This window comes from Platalea leucorodia, assembly GCF_965183815.1.
Source record: "Platalea leucorodia genome assembly, chromosome: 7".
Taxonomy (NCBI): Eukaryota; Metazoa; Chordata; class Aves; order Pelecaniformes; family Threskiornithidae; genus Platalea; species Platalea leucorodia.
In genome coordinates this window covers 12,818,513-12,842,798 of record NC_138829.1, presented here as the reverse complement: position 1 = coordinate 12,842,798, position 24,286 = coordinate 12,818,513, and the positions used below count along the sequence as shown (strand labels likewise).

The following is a 24,286-nucleotide window of genomic DNA, read 5'->3' as shown; positions in this document are numbered from 1 at the left end:
AGGAGGAGGAAAAGTGCCCACATCCCATACTCTTCAGAGACCAGGTTCTAGTTAGTCAGATCTGTTCCTGACTATCTCTTGGCAAGGGTTTTTGAAGCGTGGTGGAAAAAATAAACCAGTTACTTTGTTAACCAAGAATCTATGTTTTATATCACTGGTGCTTTCTAGGCACTCGTTGCTTCCGCTAATCAGTGTAAGCTATCTCAAAAGGATGCTGTCATGTGAACTTTGGATGGGTGGGAAGGGAAGAGGTGTTGCTAAAAAATACTAAAAAGTAATCTCTCTGCTCTGCGAACACTTGAGACTGAGGTTTTTTTCTTTTTTTTCTTTTTTTTTTCCCTTTCTTCTTGCATTGGGCAATAGAAACAGGCCAGCTGGTCCTTGGTGTGTGGGAAAGATGAGTAAAATGCTGCTTGTTTGGGTTGCCAGTGCTTGTGTAGGCCCATGAAGGCCAAGTGTGAAGCTTTGCAGTGGAAACCGGGTCTGCTCTATGACTAAGGAGGTTCAGTGCTTTCTAAAGCCGGGGTGGTGGGAGTGTCTCTTCTGAGCAGAGGCGAAAGCACTGGTTGCTCTGCCCCGTTTTCTGTTCTTCTCGTCATTCCCCAAAGGGTGCTGGGGAACAGGAAAGAGTGGCTGGAGCTGGGGAGTGGGGAGTACTTGGGTCAGTGGTCTAAACAGCATTGCCCTTTAACAGGAAGGGGAATGGGGGCAGCCGCAAGGTCTGAGAAAACCCTCCGTTGGCTTCTTGCTCTTTATGTCATGCCTCCTGGGGGAAGAAGCCTTGGGAAGCCAGAGGTGTCCTGGAGCCAGTGCTTGGAGAGGAGCCACCATGCACTTCTCACTCTCCAAATAAAATGACAGTTGTGTATTCTCCATGTCAAATTACATATCTTGTTATTTTTGTTTCTTGCTTTTTATTTTTATTACTAACAGCTGGATTGTCCTTTTGTCAGTGTGTAGAGACAGTTATGTGAACGGCAGGAGGGGGTGGCAGGGGGAGTGCGGGTATCTACTGGATGGGGGGAATGGGCAACCTGTTCAGTCTTGTGACAGCATGGCTGTAAAAATGACAGGTGACACTTGTTGTTATGTGCTAAATAATATTCGGGGAGGGGGGGTAGGGTAGGGTGGAACAGTCCTTAACTGTGTGTGTACGGTAGTGGTCTTTAAATTAGCTGTTGCCTTTCCAGATAAAGATCTCGGGAGTCATAGTGGTTTTTTTTAATCAACTCAATGGCAATAGCGAAAAGGCAAGTGTATTGTTAAAAGCTGTTATGAAAGCATCTGAGAACAAAACAGAACCTCATTATGGCATGTTTTATAAATCCTGTGGTGTACCCTCTTCTCGAACACTGCGTACAGTTCTGGTTGTGCCCCATTTCCATCCCTCCCCCATGCGTACATACTTCTCAGAGCTGTAAGATAACTAGATAAAGTACAGGAATTGTTCTTCTTTCCCATCTCTGCATAAGGGAGAAGCAGAAAAGCCCAGACTGTCTCGCTTGGAAAACAGGTGATGGAGAGGAGCATGGTAGAGGGTCTGTAAAACAGCAAGAGACAGGGAGGAGGCGAACAGGGCGCAGTTATTCTCTGCTTCTCATAAGGCAGGAAATGGGGCCACCAAATGAAATGACTGGGTAGCAGCTTCAGAGCCGAGAAGGGAGCGTGTGCATGGGCTTTCTTTGTTCTCCTTCAGACAACAAACATATAATTAAATTGTAGCACTCTGCCACAGGATGTTGTAGATGCCAAAATTACAAATGGGTTCAAAAAGGATTAGACGATTTGATGGACTTTTTTTTTTTTTTCTTTTTCTTCCCTGCTCCCATGAAGGGCCATTAAATCCAATGATGCAGATACAGTGCCAGGCTCAGGAAGTCTCTCTGCTGGTCCTGGTCTCGTTATTCCTAAGTGCTGCCTGTGAATAATGGGCAGGACTGGGCCCAAACAGCTCTTCTTGGTGGGCGTAAAGGAACACAACAGAGGACCCCATTCAATGGGTAGGAAGAGCTGAGGGCTGGCTTAGTGAAGAAATGGGAGACCATGTGAATGTGGAGCTGTGCGTGTACGAGTTGCTGATTGTCAAGGGACAGGGGAGGCAGGGCAGCAGAATCAAGATCTATGATGGAAAGAGAGGAAGATGTGTTTGCCTTATCGTTGTTTCCTCATCAGTAGACTGTTTGGCTTCAAGTAGATTTGGCAGTGCCTTGGTATTTGTCGGCAGCACGAGACCTGGCACTTGAGGGAACTGTGCTATGTTATTGTACCTTTTCTGTATATTAAATTCTAGGTGTGGATCTTCCTTGCATACATGTAGGCATGCCTGTGTGACTTCTTGGTCACCTAAATGAAAGCGGAAGGGAAACAGCATGGAGGGAAGGAAGGAAATCTCTTCTTGTTGGGGCAGTGTTCAAGGAGATTGAACAGAAACCAACAGTAGTTGGCTCATTGTAGCTCGGCTCAGCTTGTAGCTTGGCTCTCAGAACTAATTGTGTACATGCATTTACCTATTTTTAACAAACTTTAAAATGGTTCACTGCGTGGCTCTGTGGAGGTCCTGTACTGATGGTTTTTTGCAGGGTTGTGAGCGGGCAGGGGTTCCCAGGGTTGGTGGCAGGATGTGGGGCCCAGCGTGGTAGCCTTGGGTTGTGGGGTGGTAGCCGTAGGGTGTGTGGAGCCCACAAGGCCCCATGTGTGGTGCTTGCTTTTGTTGCTACTGACTGGCAGGGCGGCAGGGGTCCAGTCCCATCCCAGTCCTCCTGATGGAGCTTTGGAGCTGCTGCAGCTCTGAACCGCAGCCTGGGGAGGCCTGGGATGCTTTCCCTGATGTTGAGGGGGGGAGAAGCGTGCTTGGGAGGGCAGGCGAGCCTCGTAGCTCCAACCTGATGCGTGTGCTGCAGGCTTTTGCTTTGTTCTGGTTGCCTGCTTTTTGCTTGCGCATTCAGGATTGCTGTAGTATAGTTACTAGCCCTCCTCCTTTAAAAAAAAAAAAAGTGGATGGTGTAAATTTTTACATTCCTAGAAAGGCTTGCAAGAGATCTATGGTAAAATCTTAATCCAATGTGCATTTTCTCCTCTTAATTTTGTACTTAACTCTCTCTTTAAACAAACTCCAACCCTTTCACGTTTCAGTACAAAACCCTGGCCATGTCTAGACAAAAGCCCGTTGTGATTAGCAGAGGTGTGCTTCTCAATACTGAGTGTGTGGGGGTATATTCATGCTTGTGATGTTATGTTAATGTATTTCCTGCTCCTGTATGGGTTGCAGGGCTTGTGTATGCAGAACTTGCTGCAGAGCTCAGATTGGAATTGCATGCATGTAGAAAAAAATAATTTTACACACTTAAGGAGTGTATATTGAAAGGCTGTTTGCTTGTATAGTTATTCAGACCTCATCTATGGCTGCACATTGGTGCCACCTGCTTGCAGGAAAGAATGAGTGGACTCCTATTATTCAGGGGAAAAAAAAAAAATCAAGGCAAGGCCTCAACATCTGTTCTGGCTTCATTGTTCGGTCTGGCCTGGGCTGTGGGCAAAATGTAGGCCACAGCTTTTGCTTTACTACTAGCTCTTAAACTGGAAAGGCATCTTGGATCAGATATGTTCTTAAAAAGTTTAAAATAAAAAAAAAAAAAAAAAAACAACAACAAAGATCTGGAGTTCAGACTTAGTATGGATTGAACTTGATTAAAGAAAAGAAACTGTATTGCTATCCATGCTTTTTCTCATTTTCTCTTCCAGTTCTTCTAATGGTAATAATTTTTATCACTGCAAAGTGACCTTTGTAATCATTGCTGGATGATTAATCTTTAACTGGGTAATTTTTAAAGCAGTATTTTTTCACACTGTTGTAATGTGTGATACCGGGGGTTTTTGTAGCACAGCACCTACAGTTATTCTGAGGCAATAAGGCCCTTCAGCCTGCGTTTCCAGTGCTGCTGCTCTGTATAGAAACCCAAATAGTCGCCTTTGTTTCCCTGGGCAGATACAAAAATGGCCTTAGGACTTTATTTGCATATAGATTATAGTGCCAGCCGGGTGTAGTCATGTATAGAAGAGCTAACCACTGCTTAATTTATAAGTTTTTAATTAAAAAACATTCCTCAACTTGCAGGATTCTAGTCTAAAATGTTCTGCTGCATTTCATGCTGCTATAGTGTGTACAAAGATGGTATTTCTATGAGGTACCTGCTATTATATCTAGTCAGTACTCAGAAAACACGAATGAAAGGGGGATCACGAGCATTATCTGCTGACTCGGGGAAAAGTCACATGCAGAAGGAAGTGGAGATGTGCAGCAAAGTTCTTCAAATGCCTTTGAGTTGCTGCTGAGACACCAGTGCCAGCAGCAGGGAAGGAAGGCGGAAAAAGCTTTACTTCTGTTTTGTTTGAATTCTCTTGTGCCACATAGGTATTTTGTTGTTGCATCGCAGTTGTGCATTTACAATTACACTGTGAGCCTGAGTAATATCAATGAACCAGTGAGAGTGAGCTTTTTAAACTATGGGAGCCAGTGCCTCCCTTGTCTTATTTTGTTTAACAGTCATCATGGGTACTGTAAACAGGGGATTTTACCCTATGCAATAAATATAAGGTCTGCATTGATAAAGAAAATGCAGGGTTGGGAATGGAAGCACTTGTTTAATCCCACTTCATTTGAAGTAAATACATTTAGACTTGGCCCAAAACTGCTTTAAGCAGCGTTCAACAGCTAAGTTATTATATGTCAGCTCCAGCTCTTCCCCAAACAATAAAAACATCTATTCACCTTTGGGTATTATAGAATGCATGTTGTATATATAATGCTGAGGGTTACGTATTAAAAGGAAGAGGTGTTTCTTAGTCTTTCTTTTTAAACCTGCAATATGTGATGTAAAAATGAGTTAGTAGCAGTTATGGGGGGATCAATAAGTGCTGTTAGTAATGCAACAGCCTTTGTAGGTGGAATCTTGCCATTCTGCACCTTAGAGATTTCAGTTGTTGTGTAGACTTTCATAACTTCATGAAATATGTTGTTTAGATCTGGAGATCTTTTCTTACCTGTTGCCTTGCAAAAAATGAGTACCTGAAGAATTCTCTGTACTTCTACGGCAAGTGCTTTTTAAACTTCAATTTGCCTATGTTTGCCTTCCAGAGAAGGTACAGAAGTGTGTATCCGTATCAAGCACTTGACAGCGGACGTGCCTTTCTGAGTTACCTTTTACCGTTTCTAAATAATGGAGGAATGGACTAGCAGCAGATTCCCACTCTTCATAGTGTGTATTGCAGCGCTCTCACACAGTCATGTGTTAGTGTGTTTTGCTTTGAGACTCAGAGGGCTTCAATAGCTCTGAAATGCCTTGTGCAAACAGCAACAGCAAAATCTCCCATCAGAGACTATTGAAAGGGTTATGGAGAAGGAAGAATGCTGGAGGCCTCCTGACAGAGCTTCACCCCGGCTTGGGCAGGATGGAGCTGGGAGCAAAGTGTGTATTGGCATCTGCAGGAGACTAGGATCATCTCTCCGAGGGGGCAGTACAGGTGCCAAAAGCAAAGTGCAAAGCACTCTTGAACGGCTCACAGCCGCGGCTGGAACACGCAGCATCCCTGGGGAGAGCTGCAAGGCAGAGCAGCTCCCTCAAGTGCAGGAACTCAAGTGGGAGCTGGCACCGCTGCCTTGCACAGAAGCAAAATAATAGGCGACAGAGTGATTGGTGGCTCTTTGAGAGGCCTCGGCTCCCACTGAGTTTATTCTGGCACATTTCTTCTCTAACTTGGAGAAGAAAAATAAAATGGGATGCGTCAGGCTGGAGCTGCGCAGCGCTGGGCTCCACTCGCTGGCGGGCTCTGTCGCCTTCCTGCCTGCTCTTCACGTGTGCTGTCATTCCACCAGCAGTCCTTAAGACAGCCTAAACTGGTGCTGTGATTGAGGGAGGTGTCCTGCCTGTCCCTGCTTCCTTATTCCCCTTGTCTCATAGGATATGTGGTAGAAAAGCAGGAATTGGTATGAGTTAAGTAATCCAACAAAAAAGCAGTTGGCTTTTTTTTTTTTTTAAGCTCAGGTAGATTCCCTGCTTTGGTTTGTCAGGGTGGTGTTGGTGCTGGCAGAAAGGGAAACAGCCTCTCTCCCTCTCTTTTGCAGTGGTGCTGCTGAACCATCACGTTGGGGTAAAGCTCTGCGGGGTGAAGGCAGAGGCCCCCGTCCACGTGGGCCTGCTGCTCTCTCTGCACCCGCTCGGCTGTTTGTCTCATCTTGTAGCCAGCTGATTTGATTTAATAACTGGGAAAAATGCTGTTTGCTTTCTATTTTGCCAGTTACTTTTAGCAAATGTGCTTGGCTTGGAGGGATAAATGCCAGAGTCAACACAGGATGGGGGGGGAGGCAGAGAGCATGTGTCAGGAGAGCAGAGCAATGCTGGCTGAGCAGGACCTCCTCTCCCTTCAGAAGTGGTGAGGAGTTGGATGGATTCAAGCTGTGAAGTGCAAGCTTCACCCTTTGGTCTTTTAACACAGGTCTTCAGAGGCTTCTTAGTTCATCTCACCAAAAGGAGATTCAGGTGGGGTGAAGAGAGTGATATTACTGCCAGGCACAGCTTTCCTTCTGTATTGATGCCAGCTGCCCCATGGCTAACTTGAAATTGGGCAGGGGTCAAAAGGATGGGGAAGGTAGGTACTCTCTGACCTGCAGCAGGGACTTGACGTGTGTGGTACAGTGGCCTTTGGTTCCTGTTTGGAGACATGCCCATTCACCTTTCCCTGTCAGGTGTCCTGACTTGACAGCCCCCTGGTAGAGGTGGGGAGAGAAGCACGCTTGTTGCTTTCAGCTCAGCTTTGTTGTCCATTTGCAGCAACTCTGCTGAGCGTGGTGGCTGAGGAGACTGCAGGGCACATGTCTTGGCTCTCTCACAACGTTCTGGAGAGAGCCTGAACAAAGATCTGTGGTTTCATGTCAACACAAATGTATTCATAATGACAAACTCTGCAGCATGTTCAACACTGAGCTTATTCATACTGTCCTGATTCCAGCACCGTACAACTTAGTATTTTCTCTTAGGCAAACCAAAGTTACAATATCTTCAGATCCCCTCAGATGTGAGATACTTGCATATTTCTTCGGGTAGGGAGGGGGTCCAGACCTAGGGTTTAAGGTAGTAGATGCATCAGAGGACTCACAAGGGTATTTAGGGCTTGGTGTCCTTTAAGAAGTTCCTTGCAGTGAACTTGCAAGTTCCAACTTTCTCCTCTGTTTCTGCAGAGGGTCCTGGCACAGGATTGCCCCTCTGCTCTCTGCCTTGGCGTAAATGCAGCAGAGGAGCGTAGCTCTGGGAGGAAGGGAGTGGGTTTTAAAAGTTTTGGGGTTTTTTGGTTGTTTTGGGGGGGTTGTGTGGTTGTTTTTGTATTGACAAAAAAAAAAAAATCTCTTTGCTCTCACTTTACTCTTTGTTCTCCTTCTCCTGTGTGAGCTGGGATCACTCAGGTATGGGGTCTAAGGTGGATTTACCCCTGAGGCTGTAAACTTTGTGGGTGCTAGTGGGAGAGCAGGACTGACATCCTTCTGTATGCAAGTGAAAATTGGACAGACAGATGCTTGGTAGTGAGGCTGTCCATGTAGTAACCTTCACAGCAGGCAAAAGACATACTTTAAGGACTTAGTCAAGATTTTTTTTTTTTTTTTTTTAAACCAGCCTAATGCCTTTTGGAGTCTGAACTGACTGCTGCTGCTGGTTGAAACCTCTCTCTTGTGGGGCGGTCTTGCAACAGCTTTCCAAAAGTCAGGGAGGAGCTGTAGCTGCTGCGGGTCGGGGTTTCACGTCCTTGCAATGCGCTGCTCTTGTGTGTGCCAGGCTGGTGCCTTAGCACGGGAGCCCCCGGGGGCGGAGAGCCTCAGCCTGCCCACAGAAGCAATAGGAACTCCAACGGCGGTGTTGTCTCTCTGCTGTGCAAATCAATATATTCCTACACATTGTGTGGTCAACTGCATGCTGGTGTTGACATGTGTCTTCACAGCTTCAGGAAAAAAAAAAGCAGCTCCCACAACTTTTGTAGAATAATGTTGGTATACAGGTATTCTGCCCTGCCTCATCTCCTTCCTTGTACAGTTAAACTGTTTGGGTTTGTGCAGTAATCCACATCTGTAAATGGGACCAACTTTAAAAATAACATTTTCTTCACAAAGTGAGTTTAAACCTGGATCAGTTCCTTCCTGTGTTTCAGCGTATGGTCCATGGGGTAAGGGTATGTTCTGGGGATGAAGGAGGAGAGAGGGATGGGAACTGCTGTGGAAAAAGGAACGTGATACTGGGCCTGGTTGGGGCTGTACATCTCTGCTTGGGTAAAGGCAATGGGAGCTTGCATCCCCTGTGAATTCTGGCAGTGGAACAAAGTTGAGGGGGTGCTGCATGTAGTAAAGACCTTCCTCTTGGGGGTGGAGGAAGCATCCATGATTCCTCCCTGACTTGGGACAAATTGGAAAGCCAGCAGTGGGAAGGTGATTACAGAGTGTTTGCTCCCACAGCTGCTGTGATAGGGAGCTAATGGCTATGGCAGAGACTTTACAAATACCTGGTGGGTAGCCTAGAATGAAAGTGTAGGATTAAGTGAAATGTCAGATGATCTCGTCTGCCAATATACAGCTTCTCTAAACACAGGTTGCACTGGTTTAACTGCAGTTGCTTAAACAAGCAAACCCCATTGATCCTAAATTGATCTGCTCCCCTAAAAAAGAGTAACTCTTGCCCTCTTTACGTAGTTATTTTTATATGAACTATATAAGGGATTAAATTGAATTACCTTTTTTCGCTTTGTCACTGAAGTGTAGAGTGTTTGAATTCACCCTGGTGTCCTTTGTCTAGAAGCATGGGACAGGGGAAGGAGTTCATCAGTGTTCGTGAGCCTTACAGCTGTGCTTGGAAAGATGCAGGAAAGGGATGTGATAACTGCTCTGCTGTAAGCCCCTTCTTCTCTCATGGCCATTGCTCTGAAATAACCATTTCGACATGCTTCCAAATTCTGAGCAAGCTCTTAAGCTCTTCCTTGCTACGTCACATAGTAAGAGTACTTGTGCCGCATGTATTTGTGATGGGGTCAACACTGGATTCAGAAGAATGCTTGTCGTGTCTGCCTTGTGTGGGGTGGATGGTAAATGTGGGGGCTGTGGGCTTGGGAAGGGGTGATGGGGAAGATGCGGTGCTGGAAGGTGGAGGAGCTGGGTGGCAGGCTAAGTCACCTCTGATATTAGGGAGTGAGTCTTGGCCTCTGTGGATGCTTGAGGAATACACATCTCCACCCCCCACCCCCCCCCACCCCCGCCCCCTTCTGTGTGTGTTGGCCTTTAGATGCTTCTGTCCTTTGCAGAGAAGCGTGAGTTTTAACTAACCGTACTGCATGCCTTGCAGTAGCCTCTACCGAGGAATGAGCACTGAGGGTGGAGAGGTGTGGGCTTGGGTGGAGAGGCAGGGCGGGAGAGACCGTTGCAGGAGTACCGGAGGTGCTGCTTCACGCCCGTTCACAAGTGCAGTGTAACTTGGCTGGTTGTTGCTACCCAGAGGCTGGAGGGAGGCAGAGGAGAAGAAGCTGGGCTGTGGGAACTGGGCAGAAGAGGGTCATGAGGATTGCATGGAGCCTGGCATCTGCAGTGGGTTGTTGCTCTGGGTGTGAGGGCCAGGGAGTGGTTTATCCTAGCTCATAGAGAGGGGATGTGGGGCTGGAAGCAGGTAGCTCCTAATACAAGGAAAGGGAGGTCCTGGGTGCCTGGGGGGGAGCTGTGGTGAAGGATGAGGAACACATTTCACCAGCCCCGCTTGGGTGCCATGAGGTCCCACAGTACCTCCCTGCGCTGGTTGTCACCTCCCAGGCAGGGCTCGCTGCAGTTCACAGCCAGGAAGGCTGTGGCATTCCCTCTGCAATGCCCCGAAGCGTAACTTGGGGTTTTAAATGTGGGAGGTGAAACTTCACCCACCTTACTGTGGGTGAGCTGAGCTAGTGGTGCTCTGCTCCTGAAAGGGACAGCCGGGCTGGGACGTGTGCCTGACATGTCAGGGAGGAGGGTTCAGCCTGTTAAACTAGGAGAAAACTTTCCCCTTTTCCTGAGTTGGGTGGGTTTCACCAGTTCAGCGAGTGAGGCTGTGGTAAAGCCAGGCTGACAGTTTGCCTGGTGTTAAGCCTCGCTGCCAGAATTTGGGCGTCAGGCTCCTGAACTGCGGTGTGTTACTGGGGATGCGTGGGATTTGGGTGGAAAGTGTTTAACTTCCTGGAGACCTGACTGATGATTTCTGCCTTTGAGTATTTTTATGGGATGAGAACATGCTTTTCAGTGTAATGCAAAGTGAGCACAGAGACTTTTTTTCTTTCCACGTTTTGAACCCTATGCTAGACTTCAGTAGGACAGACAATCCTCAATAGGGAGAGTGAGGGGCAAAATTTGGTAAAGGGGAGGCTTAAGGTTGCCTCTTTCTTTACATTCCGGACCTAGACTTGAAATGAGGGAGAAAGTAAAATTTAATCCCCAATGTTTCAAGACTGTTTCTTTTGTGAAGTTGTAATTTTAAATTCAGTATTATACCTTTAAATTCAGACACCCTTCATGTTCTGTGTATAGACCTGGTCTCCATCCCCCCATCTCTCGCCACCAGAGGCGGCTGTTGTCTCTTCTCACTCCCGTTTTTCTGCCTAGTATAGAAAGTAACGAACACGCGCAGTGCGCAAAATACCTTGTATGTGCAGTTGCTAACCTTATTTAAAAAAACAGATGAAATATGTGGAAGGTAATCATGGTGTTTGTCATGAAAAAAATTTAGTTCAATGTAAATATGTTGCTGGCAACTGGTTATTTTTAATACATGCTATTTGTGCTTTAAATTTCATGTTAAAGTACTTTTGTCATCTAACCCCTGATTGTTCTTAGGTGAGCAGATTTCAGGCTAAAAACAGGAGTCAAACCATGGGCGTTCATAGTGTTGTAATTACTAAACTTTCTGATGTGTTCAGATGAGCAGGAGCTGGATGCTGGCAGGCCTCTTTCTGCTGCAGCGGAGACATGTGAGCAGATAATGTTGTGATTTCATGCCCGTGTGCCATGAGACAGCGTCCTGGCATTGCATCTTTCGTGTTACTAGATCTTTTCTGACCTGTTTGTTTAATACATCATGAAGTGGCGGTTATATGTCTAATTGCACAGCACAGAGAAAATAGCATTGTGTTGAAATATCACATAAAACTTGAGCGTTATGTGACGTTTTGTAGTGGTAGTAGTACTGTAGGCACTTGCTCATAACAAGACCTGCAAGTTTCTCTCGGCCAGGGTGGGTAGTTGAGCTGGCTGTGTGCGTGCTGACTCAACGGAGCAAGTTTCTTTCTCTTCTCATTCTCCTCCTCTTTTGACTGCTTGTGACCGAACAACAGCAGGTTCACAAGAACTCGCTGTTGAAATGTACCTTAGCTTGAGGTTGCTCTTTCAAACTATTTGCAGCTGTGGTTCTTCACTTGAGACTTTCAGAGCTCTCGTGCCAGACAGGTGTTAAGTTTGGTTAAAAACGGACTTGCTTTCTGACCGTGGGTGCGTGTACACAGCGTGGGTGTGAATGCACAAGAATTTCTCTGGAGCGGTTGAGCAGAGGATTCTGATCTGGGGGACCCAGTGTCACCTTGGTGGGCATTCCTGTCCGTATGGGGGGATGGAGGCATAGGAGGGCTGCTGGGACGGGGGAGGAGGTGCTCAGAAGTGAAATCTGGGAGGTTCATGCATGTGTCTACCCTGAAGTGTTAATCAGGCTGCACAGTATGGTCTCATGATGTCAAGGGCTTGGAGCCTGCTGCCTGAGCCTCGCTCCTCCCTTTTTCATTTAACGATGGCTGGAAGAAAAATAATCAAGTATGCTGGAAGAGAAACATTAATTAACTTTTAATTTAGATCTAACGTATGCTTCTGAGTGCACTGCATGAAAGAGTGAGTGTGCGGTATCTGTCATGTTATATAGGGGGTGATGCATTGGAGAAACAAGGAAAAGCCTCAGGTCTGAATGGGAAGATGGGGTTTTAACTCTGTGGATGAGTTTTGTGTCTTGATTAAAAGCTGCAGATGTGTGATAAGTCACTTTTGTATCCATTTTGCATCTGAAATTACTTTCTCTGTAACTTGGTTTGTATCTGTTTTCTCTTAAGCCAAACTCGCAAGGCGAAGTCAGGAGAGAGAGAATCTTGGCATGCTGGTCTGGTCACCTAACCAGAATCTGTCTGAAGCAAAATGTAAGTCTCTTCAAATACTTTTATTCCCCCCTTCCCTTACACGTATCACTTCAAGAATGCGAAGTTGCCACTTTCAGTAGAGAGGTTATGTCTGTGACCTTTCCATTATGATTTGAAATTAATTTGAAAAAAGAAAAGCCTGCAAAGCAATCCCCCAGATGAGCTTCGTTCCCTACTGGGCAGCTGCTCAGAGCGTCAAATCCATGGAGGCAGGGAAAGCCGGAGAAATGTGACACACTTTTTCTTCCTTGGTATGAATTCTTTAAGATACTTATCCATGGGCCTACACGATCTGCTTTTTTGCTGCTGGCACTGTAGAAGATGACAGAAATAACTGGGGAGAGCAAAATGAAAAGTATTGGGGGGGGGGAAACATATGGTAATTAGTAGTACCTTCTCCTCCACAAAGACACAAATAAAATCCACATCTGGAGCCCATGGAGGTTTAAATGCCAGAACAATTGCAGTGCCTTGGAATTCCACGTGAGGGCAATTACCAGTGCTCTGTGTGTGTCTGGGAACAAGTCTCAGTGCTGCTGCCAGATGGCAGAACTAGTGTTTGAAAGGTTTGTCTAGCTACAGTTCTCCTCATGAATAAGTAGGACTCCTTGATTAAAGGGCTGCTATTTGAATGCAGTAACTAAACCTAAGTGCTTTTGGGGGAGGGAGCTGAAAGGAGCTATTTTTGACTTTGTGCTCGTACCTTTTTTTCTTTCTGATTCTGGGACCAAGAATAAGAATCTTGCATTCCTGGTCCTCTGCAGTTGTTTGTGGTGGCACTATTAAGTTCATGCCTGGTTTTCCCCTAGGCCCAAGGGCAAAGATGCATCACAACACACTTGTGAGGATATAGTGGCATTTGCAAATTAAGGCAGCAGAGATTGTGCACAAACTGGCTCTGTCATGAAAGGGCTGGGCTCTGTCCTGGGGCATTTGTTCCACTGAGCAAGTTGCCCCTTAAATTACAGAAGGATTATGGTACTGTGATCTACAGATAAAAAGGGCTTTGCAAGGATCACGTCTGCCTTCTCTCCTACCACTGGTGTCTTGTCTGCTCCCTGCTGGCTATTGGATGCTAAACTAAATAAGACTGATGAGGAGAGGGATATATTTTACAGTTATCTACAGTTAGAAACCTCTAAAAAGGTTTAAGAGCAAGAAACTGTTGCCTCCACCAAAAGGAACAACTGTTCATGGGTTGTCTGTGGCACAGAGGATTCCTGTAGCTGCCTCTCAAGTCTGAGAGTCTTTTGAATCTCAGCTCAGCTTTGGAACATTTAACTCCTGCCTGATAGAAAACAGGTTTCTTGGAGAGGGAAGAGAGAATGGAGGAGGAAAAGGAGTGAAGATATGTGGAATTGAGTAAAATAATCTGTGACTGAATATTCTGTGGCAATTGGCACAAAAATATGCAAGGATATTATAGAGCTTAACAAGGATATAATATCTCCTAAGATGATGTCGTGAACCTAAGAGGTAATTAAAAAGGTAGTATGACATTGATAAATAAAAACTAGGTGGCAGTTGACTGTTGCTGGTACAATAAAAAAGTTGGGGAAAACAATATGAATATAAGAGGAGGGCAGGAAGAAATTTCTCAGAAGACTCAAAATTTTAGTAAGAATGTAGGCTCATTAGTGAGTTCACCTCCCAAAAAACATACAGAAAAAAATTAATATTTCATGTGGTGTTTGGGGGAGAGAAGTATGATGCTTTTGCACCATACATGACACACAAAATATCTCCCAGGCACCTAATTGACATAGAGGGATGGAGTTGTGAAATTCAGTATTAGTAGTAGTAAAAAAAACAAAAACAAAACAAAAAAAAACAAACAAACAAAAAACAAACAAACAAAAAAAAAAAAACAAAACAAAGGAGCATTGGGAGAGGTGGCTAAAGGGACCTTGGAGTGGCAGGAAAACTCCAGCAGATGGGGAGAGGGCAGCTGTGCGGGGAATGAGAGAACAGGGTAAGAGTAGGCTGGTTGGTCGTTGCTTTGTCTTGTGTCAATTTAAGCTGACACTACCGAAAGATATCAGCTATTCCTGTCTCTACCTGGCATTACTTAAAAATGAACTGTGAAAAACAAATCCTGCTGAAGGTAGCTGCTTTTGTTCTTTTTGAGACTAGGAATGGATTGATCGGTAGAAATAACTTTATAGCTCTGATGTATTCAGCCAGCTGTTAGGCATTGATTTGCTACTGCATGACAGTCTGATTCAATCCCCCTTCTTTTCAGAAGATGGGAACCTCTTCCAAAACACCAGTGCGCTGCAAAGGCTGTAGAGCACTTACTAAATGTATTGCAAGCAGAGTTCTCTAATCTGTTTTATGGTTTATGAAGAAAGAACATCAGGGGACAGGAGGTCTCTTCAGCTACTCTTGAGTTCACTGACAAGTCTTGGCATTGTTGATAGTGAATCCTAATTAAATGGGGTCCGTGGGGATGTGTAAGAGGACTGATGATGATCAACATTTCTATCAGTGATATGGGAATTGATATAGAATTGCTGTGGAGAGAAATTGAGGATGAGCCATAGACTGACAGGCTGGTAAATAAAATGAATGCTTCCGATAGTCATGTAGAGTGCTTTTGGTCTTTTCCTAACTTGAACTGATGCCAACGCAATGGGCTCTTAATGACCCAACTGCAGGGTTATGAATCTCAGTACTGAAAGCTCTGGCCTTATCTTCTGCATCAAGGCTGATGTTTGGAAAGAAGTGGCTTGGAGAGCAATTGTGGGGACACAGTGGGCAGGTAATTTGGCAAAGCTTTCCAGTGTCCTGCTTGATCCAATGGATGATGTGGGTGTAAAGAGAGTGAGGTAGTCACTGGAATGGTTTGCTGCCTCTGCATCCAGCAGCATTCAGGAAAATGAACCTCAGAATAGTGGCTTTAGTGTTGAAAAACGGAGAAAAGGATGGACACGGGAGCTACTGGAATGTTTTGGAAACTGAAGACGAAGCAAACTCCATCTGTTTAGCTTACTGAAAGGGGACTATTGTCAATTATTTTCTCAAAGGGAAATTTTGACATAGTAAGAGACGTGCATAATACAAATAAATAGCTACAAAATAAGTCCACATGGACTGGAATGAAATGCCTGAGTGTATGTGTTGGTTTTTTTTTCTGATTGACTATTGGAAGTTATCCAGGGAAGTGATGGATTCTCTATTTCTTGATGGCTTTTTTTTTTTTTTAAACCATGGATTTTTGTGATATGTGTGTTATCCTTGGTGGGAGGAATCATTAACAGTGTGAAACGGCAAGTGGAAGGAGCTGTGGTCTCCAGGAGGTTGGTGTAGCCCCTTGGGCTGTAAGTACTATGAAATCTAGCTAGCACATCCATTCTTAATACTGCTGTTCAGGTTGAAGTGTGGGTGAACAAATCCTTCCGATCAGCAACGTGTTGGTACTTGTGTCTAGTTACTTTCATTTGTACTCCAAAGCCTTTAATCCATCCTGTGCCTGTTCTTGTGGTGAACTCTTTAAATAGGACTCTTCTCTGTTCCTGTGGCTAGGGCTCATCATGAAGACAGAAGTTAGTGCAGCACGTGTTAGCTGTCAGCTTGGACTGAACTGGTAGCTCATGAGCAGGACAGTTCTGTGCAATCAGTGAAATTTTTGGAAGCCACCTCCATTAAAGGTGAATCTGTGCTACAAAACAGTGAGCAGATCTGTGATGATGCTCAGAGCAATGCATGCTGCTGGGTTTGGCAGAGGGCTGGCCAAACTGGTGGAGGTTGTGGGAAGGTCCTCTGTGAGCTGCTGAAACGAATCCTGGAAAGACCAGTGCGTCAGCCAAGACCTGGTGGGTATCTGCATACCTGATGCTCCAGGCTCATACAATTAGTTAAAGCTTGTTTGGGTCCCATGCACCCTATATGCTAGAGCAATGTTTTAATCATGTTGGAGAAACCTTTTGCCTGGATGCCATGAAATGATAGATATGGTAGAGAAGATTAAAACAAACAAAAGTGTGTGTTGGCCCATTGATAGCTTTTTTTAATGCTGTGCCTTGTTAACCATTAATCCTGGGTACAAGCCACGTACTGCCTTGCCCTTTATTAATACCAAACTGGAATGCTGCCAGCATGTTCCAGATCTGCTGCCAGACTTCTGCCTTTGAGGGGTCACTTGCATAGCAGTTGCCGCCATTAGTGAGTAGTTCACAAAGTTAGGCCAAAGCTAGAAGTTTGTCCTGACTCTTTTGAAGAAGAAAGAAAGAAAAAATTGCCATTGTTCAGTAACTGAACATTTGGGCTTAAAATAACTGTACTCCCCTTCCAGCTCTGCTCCAAATACCCCATGTGCTGTGGCTGGTGTTGCACCTCTTACAAAGAGCTTGCTCTCAAAATGAGACTCCTGAGAGGCTCTCTGAGGACGCGGTGCCATGGAGGGCGACTGTTCTGGCTGTGCTGGGATGCTGTCATGGAGGGCGGGGAAGGAGAAGGGGAGAGAGGAGGAGTGAGGTCTTGAGCAAGGTGACATTGAGGAGCAGGAACAGCTAGGTGGAAGACAGGCATCTGCTCTCCTTGAGTGACACATGGGGAATGGGGAGGGAGGGGGGAAATAGTGAAAAATGCATTGTAATGATGCTGTGGAAATCCTGCACAGAATAGAGCTGGGCCAGCACGAAGCTATTAATAAAACAGCAGTGTCTCTCTCTGTGCCAAGTACGCCAATGGGTGGAACCATAAAAATGACATTGGGTTGGTTTAGAAATGAGCAAGTGCTGGCATGCTGCAGCTGCCCAGGAGCGAGGGATGGAAACCGGGCAGGAGGATAGGATGTGGTGATTGCTTTTATGCATCTGCAGTTTAAAGGTGAACTGCAAGAGGAGAAAGATGTATTGTTTTGCTAGTGATAAGCTCTGTTTTGAAAGTAATTTTTCTGCTATCTTCCTGACAGAATACGTGTGCTGCTAGATAGGAGTTTTGGTTTCTCGCTGATGTCTTGATGGCTGTCTCCAGTGGATTTATGGGGTGTCGCTGAAGAGGCAGACACTGTCCCTAATACCCATGGGACAGCGGGTCATGGATGGCAGCTGGGTCCCCTGGTCTTGCAGTGCTGCTTCTGTTTGACCTGCTGGTTGATTGGCGTGCCAACTTTGGATGCTCACCAGTCCCTCCCTCTGTTACCCCATGCTGCAGCTGGCTCCCTGCTTTACATTATGCCTGTCTTGGTGCACTTGGAGAGAATTTAGACAGCCTCCTTTCCCCTGGGGAGGGGAGGTAGAAGTGCCCAGGGGACTTGAGGACAGGGGAACGCCAGAGTTACGGGAAGCAGCGAGTGCCCCGAGGTGCTCTGTGGTCCTCGTGGTGTGTGATGTGCTTGGCCAAACCCCGTGGCTGGGGGGAAAGGGAGGGGTGGTCCTTAAATGCACTGCAAAACCTGATGCTGGGAAGGCAGCAATGTGCCAGCTGAGGCTCTGATGGAGGAAGAAGTGCTGGTTGCTATGGTTACTAAGGATATTAACCCTGTGGTGTCTGGATGGGCAAGGTTTAGTTAACTGTGCCACAGGCTGGGTAACGGTTTGGGAGCGTGGAGCCGCAGTGCTCCACCCTAAGAAGCTATGAGTTGGCATTCAGGATCTCAAAAGCCTATGTCCCGGCCAAGCCTGTAAGTGTGTCCTGGTCATTACGGTGTCAGCAGCTTTCGTTGGGAGAGAGTGAGTTTTGGTAGTTGTCCTCTGTTGTGAAGGTGAGGCGAATCCCAGAATTTCTGAGGGCAGGTTGGAGGTTTAAATGGCCGGAGTCTGTCTCTAGGTGTAGTTCAAGGGGTGATCTTTGCATAGAACAGACTATGATTATTCTTTAGTTTCTCTTTTAAATGGGATGTTAAACAAGCTTGGAAATCACCTTTGTCTGAATTTTCTAACTTAAAATCACTGCCATAGTAGAGGACAGGAAAATGTTTTGTCTCCTCAGGTTGCTGAGTGTGTCTGATCATGCTTTGTATGGCAAGTCTTTGTTTTCAGTGTGTAGCTGAGCTATAGCTGTTTTAAGCATTTCTGCTTGGACATATCCTTTCCCCCTCTGCTCACTTATTTTGGCCAGTGAATTCTGTGGACATACGACTCCATCAACTATTGTCATCGGTTCTCATTTTCCTTGGAGTGTAGGGTGCCCTAGCAATAAATAAATGTGAGTGGAAAACATCAAATGGGAGAGAGTAAACTGGGGATAAGTGTTGATCTTAAAACCTCCCTTTTAAAAAAATGAAGCCCCTATTTAATAGGATGCATTTAAAATAGAAGGGATTAATGCTTTAGAGGTACCCAGGAGCCTCCCCCTCCCCGGCACACAGGCACCCCTGCCCTGGGCAGTAGCAGCGAGGGCGAGGATGTAGTTGGGTGCGTGTTCAGCATCAGCAAAGCTGCTTTTTAAGTCCCTCCTCTCCATCATGCTGTAAACAGGATCCCTGAAACAGTTGGAACTGTTGTTTTATTTTTGGTCCTGTCTCCCCTCCAACCCTGATAGCTTCTGTGACCTGGTTTATAACGCATCCCCACGAAAGGTTGCGCTGGCGCTCAGTGAGAGTGCAGCCACCTTGCTCAGGGATGGGAGAGCGGGAGCTGCTTAGGCTTTGCCACCAGTGAGAAAAGTATTGTTGAACTCTTAGCTGAGCTTATACTTTTTTTTTTTTTGTGTGTGTGGCTGGCTAAGTGCTGTGGGAGGTTTTGAAAGAAGGAGTGTATGTATTGTACTTTTCTTGTTTGGGTTTTTTCTGCTTGTGTGTCAGAGGTTTTTTTGTTGAGATGGGGTTTTTTTGGTAGTAGGAAAAGTGTTAGCCTTAAAAAATAGCTGCCAGGTAGAGCCAAGACTTCCAGGTCTCTGAGGGGTGGACTTCAGGAGTTATAATTCTCACCTGAAGCTAGGTCTTACATTTTGTCACTCAAGTGAAGATAGCAGAAAAACCAAACTTATGATCTTGCTGTTTGTATGCACTCCTTCCCTAGAAATATCAGTTTGTTGGCTGTCCCAGTGACAGCAAAAAGGATTAACGGAAAAGCAGGATTGGGTTTATGTTTATCCCTAATCCAAATTTCATATTATGCAGTGAACCTGGCAGCTGTGAAGCTTGGATGCAAATACAGTAGCTGAAGAATACAACTCCATGAATTCATAAATGAGAGAACTGGTGTTTAATTTAAGATTCTGCTTGAGTTTAGCTGTAGAAATAATAGTCATGGCCACTTCTCCCAGCAGCTGCAGTTGCTGCACTCCAGAAAATGCTCAAAAGATGAAGGTGAAGGGATGCAATTTTTCATTTTAGCTGAGGCAACTTTCGATGCTTATAGTAGCAATATTGTGAATAGCAAAAAGAAGATACCAGGCTTCAAAAGCTGTGGGTGTATCCCAGAAATGGCTGAGTTGCCTCAAACTTAGCTGCAGTTTCCCCTTTGTTTGTCATCTGCTGTGCTAGTTGCTGTTGCAATGCTGTGTGGAAATCTCAGAGCAGATCTTTCATCCTTATTGCTGCAGGTTGATATTTCTGGATCCTGAATGCATATTTAAATTAAGATGAGGTTTTAACCCTTTCACAGCAGTGGTTTATATTGGAGCCAGGAAAGCAATGTAGTTTGAAAGGACTAGGGTGTGTGTTTGGGATGGATTTTACCCAAGGTACAGTGGATCGTGTTTAAAAAAAAAAAGACAAACAAACCAAAAAAACCCACAAAACCAACCAAACACCACCACCCCCCCCCCCAAGCCCTCAAAACAAAGCAACCCACAAACAAAAAACCTAAAGGAGAGAATGTGTTGGAGAGCATCGAGGAAAAGGATGTCTTATCTAAGGTAGCTGTGTTATCCTGGAGGAATTTTTGCTGCGGGGGGGGGGGGGGGGGGGGGTAGTCACCAGTTTCTTCATGTGCCTTGTTCTCTCCTGCCACCTGTTTGTTCCTCCTTTTTACTGCAGTGTGAAACAGGCCTTCTCCGAACGTGTCGAGATGACCCAGTTTGAAAATGCCGGCTGCCACTACTGTTGCTGCTGTGGGGACTGAACTGGTGCTGGTGCTAGGAAGAAGCTTTTGTCCTAAGAGAAGTTTAGAGACAAGATGATGTGGATGTAATGGAGTGATTGATGATAGCTGTGTTGAGTTACCCTGGCAGCGAGCCTTCATCTGAAACATGTTTGGGAGCAGTCCTAGCCAGCCTGATAGGCGCTGTGTGAGTTGTAGGACCAGTATGACGAGAACTAGCAGGCTGTAGCTACATCGTGCTGCTTGGACCCAGCCCTGGGATGGGCTGAGTGCACTCCAGTCTTGCTGGTCTTGGTGGGAATGGCAGGCTCAGAGCATTTCAGAGGACTAGGTCCTTTTTCCTCATGTCTTATCTCTTACTGTAGCTGTGAGGGAGGAATAAGAAGGGTCAGGGAACTGGAGGGTAACTAATTTTTTTTTTTTCCTTCTCCCCTTCTCCCCCAGCCCTGAGCAGGTTAGTCAGCAAATGTACCAAGTGCATGTTTGTAGGGATGTGACGGGAGCTGTGCACAGGCAGGGAGGAGCTCTTGTGGGCTATGTCTTCCACTGAGGAATGCTTGAGGAGGTCATGGTCATAACAGCTTGCTGTGATGGGTTCATGTGCTGCTGAGCGTGACCTTTACAGAGGTGCTAGTGCAGGAGGCAGAGCAGCGAGGCTTTCTCAAGGACATGTGCCAGAGCTTCCCTCACCATAATGTGTTTGCTGTGGCATTATTTGCTCTAATTAGGAACCACTCCCACTAGTTATTTTTCCTGTACTCTTATTTTTGCACTCCACATTAAGTTACTTTCCTGATCATGTGCTCCTCGTGCAGATTCATATTATAGTTGGGTAGCAATGCAGATTCATATTCAGTGAATTTTCTAGCACTGCAAAGATTAGTAGTAATACATAATAACTTCTCAGCAAGGACTGGCCTTCTAAATCCTGGCTAAAAGCCATGACCACCTATCCCTGATACTCCAGGATCTAGTTGGTGACATTGGTTTATCGTAGGCTTTTCTGCTCAGCCTTTTAGGATCAGCCTTGAAGGCTGTTCTAAATTGACTTAATTTAATGTATTTTTGAATACCTGAATATCTGTCGACATAACACTAATACTTTGGTTTAGAGGGTACTATAAAGATTATGTTGTCCAAGATCTGGCTGTTTAAGCTTGCTGTCTTTATGCATGGGCTTCTTGGAGGGGTCAAAAACATTTCTTTGCATCTCTCTGGTGTCAGACCTGTAGGAAGTAAACAAGTGCAAGAATGGATGTATTGAGTGTTAGTGTCTCCTGAAGGCTAGCCTGCCTACAGTAGGGCAATCCATGTGAGTTTGTCAATGGGTGGCTTCTGACCTCTGGTGAGGAACGGGCTCTTCACCTAAACTTCTGTTTATTGCCCAGGTTCTCATGTTGTGTCGGGTAAGGTACCAGGAGTTTTAGTGAACCACTGCTCCTTAACCTGCAGTAGGCACTGCTTTATGTTGCCTTAGTACATGGCCTGCCTTATTAAGCAGCTGCTTAATCAAGCAGCTGAACCGTTCTTGCAGGAACCAGGAATAGGAACTTTCAGGAGAGGGATGGGGCAGACAGCAGGGGGGCAGAGCCACAACCGCTCTCGCGGTAAGTTGTTCCCTTTACCTTGTGCAGCACTCTGTGCATTGGAAGTGTTCGTCTTGTCTCCGTTGTTCTGCTTCCTGCTAACTTGCTCACATCCAGCTGATGTGAAAGTGAGGGAAATAGTCTTTCAAAGCAAGTTTGAGATCTAATTTTTTCATTCTTAGCACCCAGGTGCAGTAGTGCAATGAGTGGAGTTGTGGGAAGGCTCTTGCCTCCTCAGAAGGGGCCAGCCCCAAACATCTGAAAGTAGATTTTTTTTTAACTGTAGATGTAGAAGGAACAAAAGCATCTCAGTAATACTTCAGAAAATATAACTGAAGGATTAGTTCCCCTCCAACACCAAGCTGCCTTCACTTAGTCCCTATCATTTTTCATCTAATTTTGCTGGAAGCAAGTTTCGTACAACTTGTTCATGAGTGCAGAGGCCTCCTGAGTTGCTGAGACTATTATGTTACTCATAGAGCTGAGCCTGGAAGTGAGGGGACTGACTGTAAAAAAAAACCAAAAAAACAAAAAAACAAAAAAACAAACCAAAACAAAAACAAACAAACAAAAAAAAAACCAAAAACAAAAACCAAAAAAACCAAAAAACAACCCAAACCAACCAACCAAACAAAAAAAACTAACCCCAAACCAAAAAAACCACCCCAAAACTAAAATAGTAAGTGGTGCTTTTGTTACCTGACCACTTGCCATTATGGATGATGGGGTTCTCCTGTTCCAGCTGCTGAGGAGCTGGATGTGGGCAATTACAGCTGGAGGCTCTCTCCCCTCCATGAGCAGCTCCTGGCTCTCGGAATGTCTGCCGAGGGCAGCTCCTCTCTGACTCTGACCTTTTGCTGCCTGCTGGCTTGCCCGATGCTTCCTTTCCGCCCAAGTGACCTCCTTCAAGGAGGTAGCTAGGGGACAAATTGATCATTTCTTTTGCTTTTGTATCTGTTATAAAGGGGGGTCAGCATGGCTATTACTCTCTTATCATAGGCTTATTATCGGTAACAATAATAATGAGCTGTAATTTAACCTGATGGCTATTCTGCTCCCACACACCTCTTGTGTGTGTGCTCTCGTGCTGCACAAAGACCCTGTGTCATGGGGCAGCGAAGGTACCCATGCTGTTGAAGAAGCCTGGCTCTGATACAGTGCTTTTTATTAGTTTGCATTCTTATGACAATGGGGAATGTAACGGTTCTGGTTTTAGACAGGAGCTTTCAAAATCTTGTGGAGGGTGGAAAACGGACCTTGTGGAAGGTTTCACCCTCTTTAGAGGGCTTTGAGTCTGGATATTCCTTGGTGGCTTCTGAAGCTGGTTGACAGCAGGTTACTTGACCAAGCTTTATGTGCTATTTTGCAGACCAAGAATTTCAGCATATATAGCACGACGTGGATGAAGAGCTGAGGATGTTCCTAGGTAGAGTACTGAAGCCTTGTATCAGACTGCTAGTAGTCTCAATCTGTGGTCTCCCATGCTGATTCTGTCATCAGTGTGTGTCGAACTATTTTTTCGAATTGGTGAATCTGGCTTTTGGAAAGGATGCACTGGATCAGGCAAGGAGTGCAAAAACTAACTTCCATAAGAAAATCTGCACAAGGGAGGTTTCTTCTAATCCAAGTCGCCATCTCCTGCAGTGATCTGTCTGATCAAATAGTTTTTTTTAATATTCTAGCCCTTGTCACAACTGTATTGATAATGTTGCTACTTGCATTGCTTGAGCATGTTGCCACCTGTAGTTGAAGTATATAATCTGAGGTTATAACCTCTCAGTAGAGTTAACTCAAGACATGGTTTGACAGCAGAATAAATCTGGCTTTAGGGCTCCTTGGACTGAATTGAGAGCACTGTGCTGAATAATGCAAAGAGCTGTTCGGCTATAAACTCGCTTTGTTGTTCGGGCGCGTGCTCTGTGCATTTATCCCGTCTGTGACTTCCTGTCCGTGTCTTGGAAGGTCATACGCGGGAACTCCCTCTCAGAAGCTACTGTGTGCTGGTTTTATGTTTGTACGTGGCCTTCAAACCCAATATCAAGTGCTCTGGCTAATTACATTTAATACAGTCCAGTGCCTGTGTCTGATTTAGGGTGAGGTTTGCACTGCTGAATGATCCAGCCATGCTCAGATCCCGTATGGTCACGGATTAGGTCCCCAGATGATCTGATGTGGCTCTGCCTATTCTGTGCTAGGTCCCAGAGATAGTGTTTCCTCTTTGCTGCTGCCCTGTCAGATCTCCCTCATCCCCTTCTCTTCTGTGCTACATATGGAGACGTCTGAGCTCGTGGTACCCAGGGCTCTGTAGATACTGAAAGCTGTGCCACTCCCCCAGTAAAGTGGTGCTCAGTGCTATGGCAGAGTAAGTTTCTGGCTGAAGGTTAAATGTGATGGATGTGTAAGACGCAGTCTTTATTCCTGGAGGGTCCTCCATGGACGTCCTTAAATGGGCATCCACGTGGTCTTTCTGAGGGAGAGCAGCAGCAG

At 45.6% G+C, this 24,286-nt stretch overlaps 1 protein-coding gene across 2 annotated transcripts in view; it reads left to right on the top strand.

The window, feature by feature from the left end:
• The window catches only part of RCOR1 (REST corepressor 1), an 87,836-nt gene that overhangs the window by 31,809 nt on the left and 31,741 nt on the right, over nucleotides 1-24,286 (top strand). Inside the window, exon 3 of one of the 2 annotated variants that reach the window (XM_082317612.1) lies at nucleotides 12,139-12,222. The exons of the other annotated variant lie outside the window; for it this stretch is intronic. Within the exon in view, the coding sequence (XP_082173738.1) occupies nucleotides 12,139-12,222 (84 nt within the window). The remainder of the gene's footprint in view (nucleotides 1-12,138; nucleotides 12,223-24,286) is intronic. 2 annotated transcript variants of the gene reach the window in all.